We start from the raw sequence: 14,054 nt of genomic DNA on the forward strand, positions 1-14,054 counted from the left end.
TATATCTTGCATACTCAGCTCAATATGGAACAGCAGGGTGAGAGGAACTGAAGGAACACTGTGTCAGCATTTATACTGTTGAAATGTGGGGGCATTTTTGCTTTCATTTATCTGCCTTAATGATTTATAAGGAAGAACTAGATGACCTGTTTAGTGGCTTAGGTAGGTATAAGGTCATCTACATGATGCTGAAAATTTATTTGAAAGGCTGCTGTATTCTTGATTTAATGTTTGAGAGGTAAACCAGAAGTGGCTGATGCATATTCAGATAAATAAATAGCTCTGGTAAGCTGTTGTTTGATTTCTCTCTGTAGACATTCTCAAGGCTATAGCAGAGTATCATTACAGGGCTCTGCTGAAGGCATCTTTGGGTAAAGACCGCTGTCATTTAGTACGGGTGGTTGTTATTTATTTTAAAGAGAAAGTAAGTGGGAGAAAGTAGGGATGCAGTTATTCCTAATTACTTCCAAGCCTAACATCTTCATTTATATATATTCCACTTTGTAAAATTAAAATGTGACTGCTAGAAAAGGGGAGTTTTGATATTATAAGTCTGTTCTTCTCATAACTGAGGAGGCAGTTCACCCCAGTTCTGTCAGTATATGTTATCCCTCTTGCTGTATAAGTTGATATACATAAATAATATAACATGTAACACTTCTCCCATTTAGTTCCTGTCTGGCATTTTCCACTTTTGTAATATTGTAGTATAGCATCCAGAATGCAGAACTGGACTACTAATGCCAAGTAGTTTCATTAGTGAATATAGTAATCATCTGATAGAGTCCTTCCTAAAAGTAACTGGATTCTTGGCTCCTTGGTACTCAGATTTGAAGGCTGTTGCAGAACCGTACGTACCATGATGGTTTGAAATTCCTTAGGTTTCCAGACAAAGTTTTGTATGACTTATTCCATTCATTCTTTTGAACAATTCTCCTTGTGCTTAATTAGCTCTCACTTTCCCTTTCTGGCCCTTAGGTATGGAATATTTGAAAAAGAGATAGAACGGATCTTTGTAATTTGACAAGTATTAGAAACTGTCACTTCATTATTCTGAGCTGCTGAGTAGCATTCTTGTGCATCTGTTGAATGGTTTTTTTGGGCATGACTAGGACTGTACATAGAGTATTCTAAAATCTTACCAATGTTTTGCATAGTGACATTAATATTTCTCTACCCTGACAAAATACCTCTCCAGTGAGTCCTAGAGTCATAGCTCTTTAGTTCTTTTCTGTGTAAATTGCAGTGGAAATGGTCGGCTAATGCAAACTAGTTTCTTTTCTCATTGTCTGTAGCAGTTTTTTGTGGGGTATTTTGTTTTATTTTTTAGTTTTTTATGACAGTTCAGAAGAGGAACAATGCCAAGTTGTTTAGGGAGCGGGGGAGAGGTGGTTTCATTTTTTCATTTGCTTGTTTTTGTGTTTTGCTGTGATGATAAACAAGTTGTTTTTGAGTCTCTTGTAATATCTAGGAAGTTCAAGCAGGTTATGCTTTTGTGTACTATTATTTCTGTGTATTAATAGATCACTAATTTTTTTCACTTTTCTAGTTTTAAGTAAAGGATGCCTTAGAATGTCAGCCTTCTAAGGCATGGGCTTCCAGTTTGAAAGAAGTGGCATTCTCAGGAGGAAGTGTCTGCTCTGTGTGGTCCAAGTAGTGTTTCTAGCATCAGACTTGGTAACCCTGTGTAGTGCAGCTCTGGAATATAAGCACGTGTAGTGCAGCTCTGGAATATAAGTGCAATGCGATCATACAATGCATTAATAGCAAGCCATCCTTTCTGGATTTGCTGTGCGTGCTTGGGACTGCATCCACTTTAAAAAGACACTGTTAAAGAAAACTGAATGTGTATAGCCTTGATTTCTAAGGTCAGAATGAGCTCTTGCCATCTCTTCTTGAGATGTCTTCTGCTACTGGGTAAGATTTTCACTTTGTTGATTCTGCTGTAGAAATGGAAGAAAACAAAATGAGAGCAGGTAAAAAAATGTTTTTTCAGATGATTTTACTTGATAACTTTGGCCCAGTGAATTAAATTTTCAGGGAAATGGAAGCACAAATAATAAGTGCTATAAGAAAGCCTTTTTTTCTTTCTTTTTTTTTTTTTTCTTTTCCCTGTTTTAGTTTTGTTGGGTTGGAAAAGTCCCTGCTGGTAAAAATCTGTTAAAAGTGTTGCCATCCTTCTCTTCCTAATAGTGCTACTGTACACTTGTTCTGGAAGTCTCTTGATGCTTAGATTATGGTGAGGTTTTCCTTTTGGATGGAGTTTGTGGCTGACTTATTTCAGGCTTGACTGTGATGCCTTTTACTGTAACGTAGAACTAAAATTCAAACAAGCTTTTTCCTCATGCTCAGAAGCTTGCTTCTCCTTGTTATTGCTTTTGCATGTCCAAAAGTTCATAGAGGAAGAAGACTCTCTAAAATACAAAACCTAATGAGTTTTCTCTACTTTAGCAGCAGTATGTTTCATTTGCATTAGTTTGTCACTTACAGAAGGATGATATTTTCAGATGGTCAGAGTGAACTGAATTCTTTATTTATTTTTAACAATAAAACAGTAAAGTACCTGTGCTTGGTTTTGCATGCATTTAGATAATGTGTAAGGCTAATTATCTTTTCCCATTTTCTTCATAGCTAGCATAATTAGGGGCATACCTTTCTAACTGTGTAATCCTGAACACAAAGTATTAAAACAATGCTAAACTTGAAATAGTGATGTGGGGTTCTTATTGTTTAAAGAATGGAGGCAGCTTCACGTTCTGTGCTTGGCTGTGCATATCCATGTCCATGTTGGGCCTTTCAGCTAGCATTGTCTAAGATAAAAAATATTTTCTCTCTCATATTGCTCTGAGAAAGAATTGCCAAAACAATTACAAGGAAATAGTTGAGTAAGAATGATTATTCACAACTGTGGTCAAAACCGGAATGTAAAGAAGTGTTTTGTTTTGATTTTTTTTTTTGTTTTTTTAAGAAAGTATGTTTTAGTTTTTTCATCTTCTCAGTTACAGTTGTAAGTACTCTAGGGCAGACGTTTTAAGGTGAACTGAAATTAACAATCTCTCTCTTAAAAGTTTGGTAGCGCTTCAAATGCTGTGAGTTCTTACCTACTGGGATTTCCAGATCCCAGGTTTAGATTTTAAAAGCAGTCCAACTAATGGCCTAGTGTTTGTAATGCTGTCTTATTATCTTTGAACTACAAAAGTTATTTTTATTTTGGTGACCTCTGTACATTCTTGGTACTGAGGATTTGCCCTAGCACAGAGCATGCAGAGTCCTTTTTCAAAGCAGACATATATCACTGTCTTTTGAAAGATACAGCTTTTTCATGTTGATAAACGTGTTGGTGTTGAAAATTGTCCTGATACTGAAACATAGCCTTAAGGACCCAAGAAATAGAAAAGTTCTTCCCTAACTAATCTGCGGAGGTTGTTTTTGTTCTAACTTAACACAGTATTTTGAAAGAACTGTCTGAAGCTAAAGAAGAGTTGCTGGATGTGATAGAGGATCCCTCTTGCTTGCTGAAGTGTCTGCTATAGGGTCTGGCATGTTTGATGAATGATGCTCTATGGACATGTGTGTCCCTGTAAGTAGCAGTGATACTGAGAAAAGCATCAGTGTGTTTTTTCTTGGAAGCAATTTGCTGTAAACATGAGTGTGCAAAGATGAGACAGTGTTGAATTGCTACTGCTAATAACTTCTCTTATAGGAGCTTAAAATACCCACTTAATTTTTTGTGATGCGTATGGTTTTTTATTTTAGAATCATATAAGCAGATTAAGGTAAGTGGATGAGAAGGGGCTGCTTTGAGAGAATTTGAAAATTTAACTGCATAGACAAAATTGTTACCAACCAGAATGAAAAATGAGAAAATTCTGTCTAGTACTCTGTGCCATGCTAAAGTCCAGAGAGCCTCCAGCGTGCATGAGTGTGACTTTGCCAGAGGGTTATTATAAAGGTTAGCAGCAGAACATAATTCTTGCAGTGTTTTTAGGAACAAAGAAAGAAGGAAAGCTGTCTGCAAAATCTGAGGTAATAAAATATGCTTCAGACGTTTCTTCCTTTATGACAAAGACTTTTTATTATTTGAATAGTTGCATTTTCTTCCTGTTACAGTTTAATCTCTGCTGACTGGTGTTAGTGGGGAAGACAGAGTCAAGGCTTTGACACGCACCCCCGCCCCCATATTTGAATAGGGTTTGAATGGTGCATAGCATTAAAGCCTCTATCTTCCTCACTTCTGTTGCAAGTGAATTGAAGTTCAAGAAGTGAATTGAAATTCAGGTTCCCTGTGCTGTTACTTACACTGGACAATCACAAATTTTCTTGCTATAAATAGTCCGCTTGATTTGATCTCGGTAGAGAAGCCATTGGGTACACTCAGTGTTCTCTTAATCCTTTTTTCCCTATGCCTTGTTTGGATTTATTTAGACAAGTTAGGTTCTGTTTTCATAAGGTTTCTGCTTCTTAAAAGTAAAATACTCTCTTGGTTTATTTACTCTTTTCTTGTTCAGATACGGAGTTGATGTTGGTGCTGAGACATGGAGTTTTTCAGAAAGTTGTAAATGTTTTTGCAGAGTAGATAGCATTTTAATAGCTTATCACAGCTCTCTTCTTTTGAGGTGTGTAAGCCTTCCCTTTCCTATTTGCTGTTAGTAACCCTTCTGGTTAAAAGGAGTCGGAAATACTGTCAACATTTTAATGTTGTGTAGTAGCAGTACATATGAAAGCAGGCCAGCATCTTGGGGTCAGCAAGTTCTCAGCAGACTAGTATGGTCGTGGCTGGAAACGTGCTGTAATGCTGTGTTCCCAAGGGTGTATGTGGAAAAACTACATATTCAACAGGTTTTGCAGTTATGGAGTAACAATGAGCAATCACTGTAGCACTGCACTACTGCAAACATTAGTTTTCAAGGTGCTTTGCTAAGTGCTGCACGTGGAGAGGATGATTTGTTTGAGAGAAGACAGTTAGTTGATACTTAACCTCTTACCATGTGAGGATTCTGCAAGCTTGCCTTAATATAAGGGAACAGAGACTTGTTTCTTATTCTTTCATGTTTTTTGGTGATGTAAGAACAATCAGTGATCTCTTACGCAAACACTTCTTTTTATGTAAATAATTTTATCTTGTACAATATAAGTTGAATGTATAAAACGAGAAATTTTTTCCCAAATAAATTCTGCACCTGACAGAGTTTGGAGATGATTAAACTAAACAGGAAGTCTCTTTTCCATGATCGTTTCAGATATTGTTTATATTTAGTCAGTAGAAAAAGCAGAACTGTAATTGCAAGAGTAAAGGTTTCTACAGACAAAGATAATGTAAAAATAATCACTGAATACTGATTCTGGAACTTCCGTATATTTCTCTTGGGTTATTACAGGTAGTGTATCTTTTTTATCCATATGTTGTTATACTGTAAATAGACATAAAATTGTTTTCTCCTTTTGAAGATATTGGTACAGCAGTATTTCTCTTTCCTTAACACAGTAAGCAAAATATCTCAAATCCATTGTATTCCCCCAAATAATTTTATGATTGTTAATCTCCTTTATCTAATACAAAGCACCTTGGGTTTTTTTTTTTTTGGTGCTACTTATTTTTGTATTCCATTGCACATAACAGAATACTTGGTTGATACCATATGCAGTAGTCCTAAACAGACCGCGGTACAACAATTTACCACATGGTGTCACCAGAATATTTTGAAAAGGATGCTCAAGAGAAAACAAAAACATATGATTGCACTGAAAGATGAATAAGCTATGTTTTTAAAGTTACTATAGAAACTGTGAATAGAACAAGGTGGGGAAAACCTCAGGCTTGTTTAAATATATGCAAATTACATGCCTAACTGCCAGTTTATATGAAAAACTGAGCAAGGCTACATATTGAAGTTCCTGAAGGTGAGTGTTTAAGGTGGTAGTGGAGAACAGAATAGAAAAAAAGCTGAACGCACTGTAAAAGCTTTTCAACACAAACTTTAGTTTGTCTGATCCAAGTTGTTGTGCAACTTCTGAGTTATTTGCAAAAGATGCTTGGCCGTTAAATGTGCGCAGTTAAAAGCGATATGTAACATTTCCTACTTTCACCTCTACAGACTGTGCTGTAAGCTGACTAGACATGAGGCAGCTCTAATTTGAAGACCACATAGTTGCGTTAGTTAACTGTGAATCTGTATCCCACGTTCGGTCCAGAAGCTGTATTAGTGCAATGGCAGTCCTAAGCTAAGCCTACCGAGAGGCAGTGTGTGTGTCACTCAGGTATGCGGCTTCGTTAGTGTAGCTCTGCAGTTTGTAGCATCAAGCTGGCCCAGCCAGATGACTTTGAGCTATAGGCAAGAGAACCTGAAGTGGTGGAGCCACGCTCTGCTTGTATAATTTCTGCCTCCCTTTCTTCAGTGAAAATAAGCATCTGAACATCGAAAAGGCAGAACGTTCTTCTGAGAATTTTTGTTTTCACTCAGTGCTGGAGGAATTCCATTGGTTCGGGGAAATTCAGTTTTGCTACTTGGGTTTTTTAGCTTATGGATTAAACTGGTTTATTTAGAAAATTGTGCTTGTAAAATTTGGTGCATTAAATGTATACATACTTGATTATAATTGCATGTCCACATCACATTGATGAACAGCTGTTAAATTGTTGGTTAAAGAATACTTTTACAGATTATATTTGCCAGTTCACAGTTTCAGGATAATGCACTATTTTCAGTTGGAGAGCAAATTGTTTTTATAAATACATATGAAGCATTATTTATTATAAAAAAAAAAAATCACTGTAATGTAACAGTGCATACAATTACATAATTAAAGCATGCACAGGCTATGACCAATCTCCTAAAGGAAAAAAATTGTGCACTAAATTTCCTTGTGATATTGTGCTGGCTTCTTTTCAGTTCATGTAATTACATAGACAGGCATTTATTTTAAAATGGAGTCAGTTGTAATAGTGTGTGCAAATCTAACTTAAACAACTTCAAAACTTGTTCTGTTGTGTTTACTAGTAACTTCTCTACTTGGTTGAGAACTGTGGGCATTGATTAAAAGAATGGATTCTTGTCCTGCATGTGCTGTAGGCACATTCCTGTGCTGGAAGTGAGGGAGAGTCACAAGGGCCCCGGGTTGTAGCTTGTCCCCTCCCATCTTTCTTGCCTGTGTGATGTGTTTGAAAGACAGAGTAGTCCCTTCAGTTTCCTTGTGTGAGAATAAAAGGGGAGGAGACTTTCATAGTCCTATACTAAAGCCAAATTAGAGCAGAACTCTATTTCACGTAGCGTCCCAAAACGTGAAAGTTTTCCTAGGGATTCAGTCAGTTTAGTAAGTGCGATAACGTTTCTTTTTTTTTTTTTTTTTTTTTAATTAAGATGCTATGAGTCTTAGAGTGTGGTGATAGTCTCTCTCTTCATACCGCAGTGTTATTCCTACTGTATTCTGGAGACATATACCTGAACTAATTCAGGGTATGTTTAGCAATTTCTTGCGTTTATAAGAATTCAAGAGTTTACATCATCATTTAGTTGAGTTTTTTTGAGTAGATTGACAGGTGTTCCCCCTTCCCACAGCTGAAGCTAAATTTAGGTATGAAAAAATATTTGCACCATTCTTAGTCCAAGTGAAAATTAGTCTGTTGTTTTAAATAGTTAAAAAGCTATGAGCAGTGATGCCTTGCCTGATAACAAAGCATATATATTGCAAAACGTGAAGACCAAGACAAAACATGCAGAAATCTAAGTTTTATTTGTACTGTTTATTTTGCAAAATAAATGACCACATTGTTTTGTTATTTCTATAATAATAAAATTAGCATGTTGAGCTTTTTGTCTTTAAATTACTTATCTTAAACCATTTTAGAAATAAAGCAAAGAGCAAATTCTAGTAGTTGGTGGTCTTGTGGAATATTGCTTAAATAGCCCATCTGATTTCAGTGGAATGTTGTGTAGAGTAAAACAAATTGATAATAAGTAAGGGTAGCAAAATTGTGGTGTTTGACAATTATAAAATATCTCTTATATCTATCGTAAAACTTTAAAAAAAAAAAAAAACAAAAAAACCCCCTAGTTTTTCCCCTTATTCTCTTGCATAGGTCTGCACTGGTGTTTCCCCTAGGAGTAACAGATAGAAAAACTGAAACTTCAGCAAACTGCTCTATTAAGAATGTACTGGGAATTATGTTATTTCTGTCTTTAGAAGAGACAGAATTATATAATTTTTGACAGGTCTTTATAGTACAAGAAGTCTTGTATCTTGATTTAACACATCCCAGCTTTCCCTTCCTTAAGGCTGTGTTGCAGAGTTTACCAAGGATTGCTGAATGCCTTCACAGTGCTTACTTTTTTTTTTAATTGTTATTATTCTAAAAGATTTCTTGAAACAAAGAGTGCCTCGCAAATCAAGCTGGTGAGCACAGCGAGAACTGGATAGCCTAAACTATCCTGTAAAAATTAAGTAAACTTTGTTTTCTACTAGGTGGATATTCACCATTTAGTTCATATGGTGTCAAGCATTTGATGTTGCGAAACGCCTTTTTTTTTTTCTGTGCAACATGTGATTATCCTTCTTTTAGTGCTGATGCAAAGTGATCTCTTTAATTTGTAATTTGAAATTTCTTTCAGGGAGAGGAAAGCCTGTCAGTAGTTGTGGACCCATACAGCTGATCAGAAGATGCAGAGCCTCTTCTTAGTCCTTCAGATACCACCCTGTGTAGCAAAGGCTGAGTCCTGGGAGTTCTCTCCCAACTGAGTCTGACTTGAGGGTAGTGGGGGAAGGTGAGGGAAGAAGGAAGACATTTCCGTAAAGACTTTTCAGGGCTCTGAAAGGTTTTAGAAACATATTCCACAACCGAGGTATTTGTTCCCGTGCACAGGCTTCCATGGGGCAGGATAGGAATGTTTTGTTGAGAAATTACTTAGGAAATTAATTAATTCTTCCATTAAAGTGAAAGTTTAAAAATAGTAGGAAAAATTTAAAAAGGCATTGAGGCATCTGTATCAAAGTAAAGCATTTTATCCACTAATTATAGCATATAAATTAGAGTTTAATTCCAGTTCACCACTTAATGTTGTTCATTATCTGAAACAGTTCACGCATTTTATGAATTCCTGTGTTTAAGTTTCTTAAATACCGCATGCAGTAGCAATTCACAAGGCTAACATTTGTAAAAACTAATTAAAGGGGCTGTACTCAGCATCTGGTTTTCAGAGCAAAGGTAAAGGTAGAAGCTGCTGTTTTAGAGTTTGGACATTCTCTTTAATGGTGTCACATTCAAGAGTGAAATGTTTTTATTTTACTATTTCATAATATAGATTTTCTTTACTTGAACATAGTCTTGGTTGGCTTTATTAAAATTTACTCTATTGGTATTGGAACAATTACAGCGAAGTACTGTATGTTTTCTAGAAACTATAGTTATCTAAGCATTATGCTGATTTTTGTCATTATTCAGTATCTATCTTTTCAGTTTCTCTGTGATGCTTTGATTTTTAAGAGTCATTTCACCTCTGAATTATTTGACTTTCTTTGTAAAAGTCTGTTCTTAAAATCAGGAACTGCAGTTTGTTGCACTACAGAGAGTAGTTGTTGTTTTAACTTTGAAGTTAAATTTAAAAAATACAGAAGCTGCTGTTTGTTTAGCAAATATAAATTGAGTGGGGGGGGGGTGCGTGTCTGTCTGTCTGTGTGGCTTTAGAAAGTCTCGAGTGTCATGTAAGATACTCCTTTATGGTGTACAGCTGGAAGCCTTAAATATTTATCAGATGACTTTTCTACATATGTGCATTTTATCACTATCCCTGAACAGGCACATAGCTTTGCTGTCCCTGAAAGCAGTATAGTGGAATAGAGGTGAATAAACCTGGAAAGACTGTATTCCCTCCAGGATTTGCCTCGGCTGCACTGATTGGGCTGTTAAGAGAAGTTGGTCCCAGGGTTATTTCTGCATGAGCGTACTCTATAGGAAGCTCTTAGAAATGGTCAGTTCAGGCCCTCTTGGTTTTCAAAGCAGACCAAGGCTCTACTGCTGTCAATCTGCTGATGGATCACCACGTCAGTAGTGTCACTCAAAGAAAGGTTATGGTTTTTCACTCTTAAGATGATCCCAATCTCATCTGTGAATTACTTGTATTTGCAGCATGGGTTTAAATTTATGTTCAGAACTGGAGTTATTACACTGATGACTTGAACTTTTTCTTTGGGTAGTCAATTTCCTGTGAAAGAAAAAGTCTAATGTTTTACATCATCTAGAATTTGCAAAGAATAACTTATTTTTAGCTTTCTGCATTTTATTCCAGAAAGATAAGTGCTCGCTTTCCTGGAACATGCCATTGTGGATGAATTTTAGTTATGTGTGGTTGTCTGTCACTTCTGAGAACTCTTTCATTTTTTAAAATGGGGATTACCATCTTTCCTGAGCGTCGTGAGTTTTTTGTTTTTTTTTTTTTTTTTTTAAAGCTTATAAGGCAGTTTGAAAATAGCGTTAAATCCATGCACTGTGTTAACTTTACTGCGGGAAGCTTCTAATCTGAGTCACTCAGCATTTGTCCCGAAGATTCAGTTATTTTTGTGTCTTTGCTGCTTACAGACAGGGGAACATAAAGTAAGCCTGGGCCTTTATAGAAGAACTTGGAGAAAAATGTCTAAGAAACATTTAACACCTAACACATTTAACAGTGTTAGACCAAATGACTGATTCCAGTGGAGTCAGTAGCTTCAAAATAGCACTGAATTTAGTGCCCTTCTCTGGTCAGTTGATGACCACACTGAAGACAGGGATTGTCTATGGAGTGTGTGTAGCAGAACTTGGTACTTCCCTTGATATAAAGTACCAAATACATTTAATATAACAATACCGTAGCAGCAGTCTTTCATATGTAACAAATTAATAACTCATAATTTTAATGAATACAAAAATTAGTGATCTAATACACACATTGAAGTTGTCCTCATTGATATTTTCTGTTCAACGGAGGTGAAACAAAGGGTCATTATTGTGAAGTTTGGTTAAAAGAATTAAAGGCTGAGACAATACTGAGCTTCAAAACCAAAGAAAATTTTTTAAAGTATAAGGTTTTTATACATTTACTTAATGTGCTATATATTTTTGTAGGTTTGAAAGTGGAAGAAAACAAAACTGAGATTATTTCTCATTTTTAATTTCTCCTTTTTAACTAGGTCCTTTCTGATGTTGCTTCAGCTGCTGACTAAACCTTTTCTCAGTTGAGTTAGTACGGGGGGGGAGAGGAAGGGGAAGAATGCAGTGTCTGGGAAAAAAAAAAACCATAAAAGCTTTCATTACACCTTTATCTTAAGTTCCTTAATAGTTGAAGTTCTTGGAATTGAGAATGCAGTATGCTTGTTAAAATAAAAAGTTTGATTTCTTTCCTCCCCCTCCCTTCTCTGTAGCCAACTGTACACCCTATTTGGCTTGAATTTTCCTGGAGAACGTTGCCCTGAAGAGCATAGTTGAGTAGTTGGAAAGTTTGGAACTTGTTACTTTGGATCTTGCCACGAAAGGAAGAACAACACCGCACTAATGCACAAATTACTGGAAATACAAATTACATGTTTATTGGCTAATAATTTTGCAAAGAGCATGTGTATTTTAAACTTTTCACTTTAAAGATTAGTGAAATTAAATGTTAAATTTAGTTAATGTTTGATTAAATTTGTTTTGAAGAGATAATTTGTTTAAAAATATTTTATTAGCTGTAGTAGTAGCTTATTTTTAGTGTTGAAATAATTTGCTCTAATTCCTACCCTTGTACATTGAGTCTTGGGCAGAATTTTTTTAGTTTGTATTGTAAGTAATAAATCTTAAGCAAAGCTTTAAAAAAAAATCCAACTGGCTACTCTGCCTTTTCATAAATAAACAGAATTCCCAATATTTCATTCCTCAGTCTAATGTAATACTTGAATACCACACTCAGATTTGCTTCTGTAACTTAATGCAAAATTTTACAGGAAGACCACATTCAATAAAATATTTGCTTCTGGTATAGTATTACACCAATAAAGGACTGGTATGTTGAAGGGCTTTATGTCAACATAGCAACAGGCTGTGCCAGGAGCACTACTGCAGTCATTGGGGTTCACTGCTTTAGCTAATTCTTTGAGACAAAAATGGACAAAAATCTTAACACATACAGATTCCTTGTACCTTTACGTACAGCTCGGTAAGTTGCATTTCCTGCTGTTGGCAGGTCCCTGCTGCAGCACGTGGGTGCTCCCTGCCTTCAAGGCCACGCGCTCACCCGGGTTGTCCTTCGGCACCCGCAGTTCCACTTGCAGTAGCCATGTTGAACAGCAGCTTGCTCACTCTCTAATCAGGCCGTGTTCTTCTGAAAAAAAAAAAAAAAAACATCATTTTACATAAAAACTATTTTCACTTTGAAGTTTAAAGTTTTTAAATCGGGTATGTGTAATTCATTTTGAGTAAGCTATCTTTATTTCTGTAGCTTGACTACTTAGCGCTGCTCAGTAAAGTGCTTTATTTATCGAATGACAAAAGAATAAAGGTCAGGGTTTTTTTTCCTGAAATGAGTACAGTGGATCAACCTTCTTTTTAAATTTGGTTTATAGTTTCAATTTCTGGCCAAAGTATGGGCCAAGTGGCATATGTTAAGAGTCTAATGGCCTGACCTATGCAAATGTTGGTTGTAAGCTGTTTTGTCTGAAAAGCGTTTGTCAAAAGCGAATATTATGTAGCCAGAAAACTATGCAATGGAAAGATTTCTTTAAAGTTGAATAATTTTTCTTAAAGCAGTCAGCTACTGTGGTCCTATACGTATTTTAGTTAAACAAACATGTTACACCAGTATATATACATATATATATTTTTTTTTTTTTTGGCTGTTAATTTAGGTGCAGTTATAATAGTTAAGCTTAATTTGTATTTGATATTAGATACATAGTAACTGTTTAAGCGTTGTAATTTTTAATGTTGAAATCATGTGTTTGACTTCTGTACTTGAATTTGAACATTGATATTAAATTTATGCTGTTAGTATTTGGTGTGTGGCCATTGTTCTAAGATTAATCTTTCATGTGGTACCTTCAGGAACTTACTTTGCAGAGCTCACTTTCCTTTCACTAGTAGCCAGCTTTGAGCAGGGGCTCCAGTTCAGGTACTTTGCTGAACAGAAGGAAGTATAATTAAGTGTCTAGTTGAAACCTTGTTTTTTTTTTTTTTTTTAAAAAAAAAGGTCATTTTTAAAAAGCATGTTTGCTTAATAGCTTCCATCATGATCAAAAGCTGTTAAACCCTCTGATTTCCTAAGAAACTCTGCTGAGAGGAAGGGGGAATGGGAGCTTGCTTTGCTTTGTATTTAAACTTCAGTGACAGGACCCTGAGGCTAAAGTAAAATTCAGTGTTTGAGACAGAATAACATAGTGTTGATACAGGATGAGGGGAAGTAATTTCAAGGTATTTGTGCCTGTCAGACAGAATTCCAGCCTACAAACTGCAAAAATTAGCTGTATTTTTATTTGTTGAGAGTCTTGTTCAAGTTTTTTTTTATTGTAACTTTTTAAAATAGACACCTTGCAAATATGATAAACTTTATGTGCAAAAAGAGACTTCATAAAGCAGAATATCCTGTAGTACTTCTAATGGGAGTCTGGGCCAACCAACTCTTGGTACCACAAGAGTTGTTGGCCACTTGCGGGGACCCTGCAAGAAGGTTGGAGGGATGGTGCAGCCCTGGAGCGTGGTGGCTCGCAGAGAACAGAAGCAGTTATGGTCAGTGCTGCACCAAGCTGAGGGATTATGCTTTTCAGTTTTGCAGCCTCCTCCATGCTCAGCTTTTAGACCCTACTCCCACCGTTGAAGTAGTTTCATGTAAAAACCAGTTTTGATAGAAATAACTGAGCAACTCCTATCATCAGTAACATAAGCATGTTGTTTGTCAATTATTTTTAAGTATTCCCAGCAAGTGTCACTGTACAAAACCATGATCAAAAGTTTGAGTGTAATGAAACCTGTGTGGCTATATGCCAGCTACAGCCCTCAGCCAGAATTTGGGTCTTTGTTTTGCAGATAATATCAAAGGTATAAGGAATAAGCAGCT

At 36.0% G+C, this 14,054-nt stretch overlaps 1 protein-coding gene and 1 long non-coding RNA gene across 3 annotated transcripts in view; one reads left to right on the forward strand and one right to left on the reverse strand.

Moving 5' to 3' along the window:
- Nucleotides 1-12,992, forward strand: part of LOC104145548 (probable RNA-binding protein 46) — a 43,604-nt gene extending 30,612 nt beyond the window's left edge. Inside the window, exon 6 of the mRNA XM_068942358.1 lies at nucleotides 11,392-12,992. Coding sequence (XP_068798459.1) covers nucleotides 11,392-11,417 — 26 coding nt within the window. The 3' untranslated portion in view covers nucleotides 11,418-12,992. The remainder of the gene's footprint in view (nucleotides 1-11,391) is intronic.
- LOC104145547 (uncharacterized) overlaps nucleotides 12,239-14,054 on the reverse strand; it is a 115,990-nt gene continuing 114,174 nt past the window's right edge. Inside the window, exons 8-9 of one of the 2 annotated variants that reach the window (XR_694359.2) lie at nucleotides 13,054-13,120; nucleotides 12,244-12,326 (exon numbers count right to left, since the gene is read on the reverse strand). This is a non-coding gene — a long non-coding RNA (uncharacterized lncRNA). Of the gene's footprint in view, nucleotides 12,327-13,053; nucleotides 13,121-14,054 lie in introns of both variants that reach the window. The other variant, XR_694360.2, reaches the window with a different exon arrangement.

Source organism: Struthio camelus, chromosome 4 (genome assembly GCF_040807025.1).
Source record: "Struthio camelus isolate bStrCam1 chromosome 4, bStrCam1.hap1, whole genome shotgun sequence".
NCBI classification, from domain to species: domain Eukaryota; kingdom Metazoa; phylum Chordata; class Aves; order Struthioniformes; family Struthionidae; genus Struthio; species Struthio camelus.